The following is a 4,209-nucleotide window of genomic DNA, read 5'->3' as shown; positions in this document are numbered from 1 at the left end:
CGGGCGGCGCGTGCCGTGGGCCAGTCGCTAGGGGGAGTGGCCGGCGGCGGTGAGGGGCCCGGTGGGGTCTCGTGGCGGAGCTGCGGGACTGGAGCGGAGACGGTGGAATTTGATGAAGCTACCAAGGAAACTGGAAAGAGCAGCCCAGACACCTTGCTTATTCTTTTCCATCTCTGCTTTTTTCTAGATACACTCTAACAGTAAATTAGAAAAGCAGCTTATTTCCATCCTAGGTGTAAGGCAGTTGAGGGCATACATGGCACAGTTGCTTAGAATCAAAGGAGGTAGCTTAAAGGGGGCAGATTATATTTGATTGGGACTCTTTAAGATGATTTCACATAGGAATATGTGTGAAAAAAAGATATACTAATTGCTAGGGCCTAGATACTGGTATACTTATTATAAAGGAAAATGTACTGAATGGTCCTGTGCAGGAAAGATTCTTGCAACAGTTACCCAGTATATGGTGTGGTAATGAGTCAAGGAGACTGGGGGGATATTATATAAAGAGGTCTTCCAAAAGCTAAAAGGAAAGTAAAAAGAAACTAGGCTGAATTTTAAACATGGATTATATATGCAGCGTTGTAAGGGATAATGAATTTGTATTCATCCATGTGTTCATAGGGACTATGTTGTCTTTAGGATCTTCCAATAGTCACAAAGTCAGTGCAGGTCAGCAATGGTGAGTAGTGTCTTGCCAGCAGCCAACAACTTGTTCTCTTAAATTGTGACTTAAGGGCAACCAGGGAATATTGCAGCAGAGAAAGATCATGGAAGATACAACCCACGGGCAAGCAGCTCCATGTCTCATTATCATTCTCTTTTTACTTTGCAGCGTGAATGCATATCCATCCATGTTGGCCAGGCTGGTGTTCAGATTGGCAATGCATGTTGGGAATTGTATTGTCTTGAACATGGGATCCAGCCTGACGGTCAAGTGCCTAGTGATAATACTATGGGACGTGGAGATGATTCATTTAACACTTTCTTCAGTGAAACAGGAGCTGGTAAACATGTTCCGAGAGCAGTGTTTGTAGACCTAGAACCAACCGTAGTTGGTATGTACCCAACATTAAAGATCTTAAGTGAAAAAGTGAGGATCCTTTATGGATTCCCTATTGTCTTTTTTTGTTTGTTTAGACCACTATAGATTTTAAAACTTGTGTCTGGATGCTGTTTTGACATTTGTGGTGGTTGTTATTTGAAAGAAATTAAATAATGGTCTAGCAGTAACAATATCTGGAAAACAAGAGAACTTTTTTTTGATCTGGATCATCTTTCTAGACTGCTGCACTGCATACAGAGTTTTGCTTGAGTGCTCTCCAGTATTGTACCTGTAACGTAGTTTTCTGAGTGATCTCTATGTTCCTTGAGTACAAATACTGCTTTGTGTGTGCCTGATGTTTACCCTGAAACAAAGGGGCAAAAGTTGTGCCAATTTCTTAGACTAGTTAGACAAGCTGTGTGTAGTCAGAGATGCTGTCTACACTCTTTTGACACGTGTGCTTTTTGTGTAGTGGCAGCACACACAGAACTGAACAGATCAAATTTATGATATGGTATTTTGGGTTTTTTGGTAGATGAAGTACGTACAGGCACGTATAGGCAGTTATTCCATCCTGAGCAGCTCATTACTGGGAAAGAAGATGCAGCCAATAATTATGCCAGAGGCCATTATACCATTGGAAAAGAGATTGTTGATCTAGTGCTAGACCGCATTCGCAAACTGGTAAGGATTCATGCTGCAAGTTAGTATTTAAAGTAATTGATACAGCTCTATAGCAAGCAATATTGATGGTTTGCTGGTTTTTGTTAACGATTTTGTGCATAGTTAATTGTTCAAAACAAAATAAACCTTTTATTTCCTGGTGTGCCCCATCCCCCCTTTAAATAAAAACTCAGTTAAACTAGAACCTTTCAAAAACATTTTTTTAAAATAATAACAATGTAAAACCAGCAAACTTATGACAGAAATGCTTTTGAATGATTATTTTAATACTGATTTCTCCAAAACCATCAATAACTTTTTTTCTCCCATTTTTTTTCCACCTTGTTATAGGCTGACCTGTGCACAGGGCTGCAAGGCTTCCTTATCTTTCATAGTTTTGGTGGAGGCACTGGTTCAGGGTTTGCATCACTGCTCATGGAAAGGCTATCTGTTGACTATGGCAAGAAATCTAAACTGGAGTTTGCAATTTATCCAGCACCACAAGTTTCCACTGCTGTAGTGGAACCCTACAACTCAATTTTAACTACCCACACAACATTAGAGCATTCAGACTGTGCCTTTATGGTAGATAATGAAGCCATTTATGATATATGTCGTCGTAACCTGGACATTGGCCGTCCTACTTACACCAATTTAAACCGATTAATTGGGCAGATTGTTTCATCCATCACAGCTTCACTGCGTTTTGATGGAGCCCTCAATGTAGATCTGACAGAGTTTCAAACTAACCTGGTTCCATACCCACGAATCCATTTCCCCTTGGTAACATATGCCCCTATCATCTCCGCTGAAAAAGCATATCATGAGCAGTTATCTGTGGCTGAAATTACCCATGCTTGCTTTGAACCAGCCAACCAGATGGTCAAATGTGACCCTCGCCATGGCAAGTACATGGCCTGCTGCATGTTATACAGAGGCGATGTTGTGCCCAAAGATGTCAATGCAGCCATTGCCACTATCAAGACTAAACGGACCATTCAGTTTGTGGATTGGTGCCCAACTGGATTCAAGGTATGTAGCCTATTAAGTACTCCATATCTGAGTGATTAAGAATTGTGTAGTCTTCAGAGATGACAGTCATGCTACAGTGTTGTAATGTCCCTGTTAAATATTTTGATAAAGTACAAAATTAAGCTTTTTATTTATTTGTAATCATGGTAATTTTTGTTAACAGAAATGAGTCTTTAAAAGCCTTAGCATTCCTAAGGAAAGTTCTCATTTGTTTTCTTGAAGGTGGGCATTAACTACCAGCCTCCAACTGTGGTGCCAGGTGCTGATCTTGCCAAGGTGCAGCGGGCTGTGTGTATGCTGAGTAACACAACTGCTATTGCAGAAGCATGGGCTCGGCTTGATCACAAATTTGATCTCATGTATACTAAGCGTGCCTTTGTGCATTGGTATGTTGGGGAGGGGATGGAGGAAGGAGAATTTTCTGAAGCCCGGGAAGACCTGGCTGCCCTTGAGAAGGATTATGAAGAAGTTGGCCTAGACTCTGTTGAAGCAGAGGCTGAAGAAGGAGATGAATATTGAGAAAACTAAAGCCTGGAAAAATCTTATTTACCAAAAAAAAAAAAAAAAAGATCGCAGAACCCTGTTTGTTTGTTTTCAAATGTGCTTCCAAATAAAGTTCCAAAGATTATACTGCTGCTTTTTTTTTCTTCTTCTTCACTATTAATGTGCATATTCATTGAAGGAAGGACAATTTGAGATTGCAGGTTTTGGTAGCAGATCTGTTACCCTGCTTTAAAAGTACTTAGTAATTTTTAGCTTCCTACATTAGCATAGTAAAAAAAAAATAAATCTAATCTTTACTAGTATGGTCACACGAATAGAGCTTTAGAGACACATGGAAGCAGCTCTATCATAGGACATTTGGCTTGTGCAAAAAGTGCTGACCCAGCCGGTTACAGCATGATGCTAACAACACCAAGGTTGTGGTTTCAATCCTCATATAGACCATTTAGCTAAAAGTGATCCTTGTGGGAATATTCTGTGAAATAACTAGGCTTTTGGTGAGGGGGTGGGGGGGGTTCGTTGGCTATTAAGAAAGAATTTCTGTATTTAAGTACGAAAAAAGTCTGCTTTTGATGCTGGGAGACTGAAAGAATCCAGGTTTCAGTAGCCTAATGCATTAGACACGCTCCTGCTGGCAGCAGTAGCTCCAAGCCGTGCCCAAGAGAAAGCTGCTCCGCACAAAAACCACCGACCAAACACCCGTCAGCAAGGTCTTCCATTCATGAGGCACCGTTCCCAGTCCTCAGTCTCACGCTGCTCATGGATCTCTCCCAGTTTCTCTTCCCACTCGACAGCTCCACCAGTCTACGGCGCTGCTCTGCCATGACGGACGATTCTCGGGAGTGCTCACCCAGCAACTGAGTCACGCCAAGGCCACACGGAACCTCGTACGAGGGTACCTGTGCCGGGGCAGCCAAGCACCGCCGCCCGAGCCCGCCCCGCACAGCGCCGCGCGGAGGCGGCTC

General features: G+C 42.3%; 1 protein-coding gene across 1 annotated transcript; it reads left to right on the top strand.

Annotated features, from left to right (window-relative positions):
* LOC132331978 (tubulin alpha-3 chain-like) lies at positions 1-3,462 on the top strand. The gene is made up of 4 exons (XM_059855966.1): positions 1-1,058; positions 1,581-1,729; positions 2,060-2,740; positions 2,963-3,462. The coding sequence occupies exons 1-4, from the start codon at positions 803-805 to the stop codon at positions 3,257-3,259; spliced, it is 1,383 nt and encodes a 460-aa protein (XP_059711949.1). The 5' UTR covers positions 1-802; the 3' UTR covers positions 3,260-3,462.
* Positions 3,463-4,209: the final 747 nt, after the last annotated feature.

Source organism: Haemorhous mexicanus, chromosome 10 (genome assembly GCF_027477595.1).
Source record: "Haemorhous mexicanus isolate bHaeMex1 chromosome 10, bHaeMex1.pri, whole genome shotgun sequence".
NCBI classification, from domain to species: domain Eukaryota; kingdom Metazoa; phylum Chordata; class Aves; order Passeriformes; family Fringillidae; genus Haemorhous; species Haemorhous mexicanus.
Note: the sequence above shows the minus strand (reverse complement) of the source record. Positions and strands in the feature narration are given on the sequence as shown.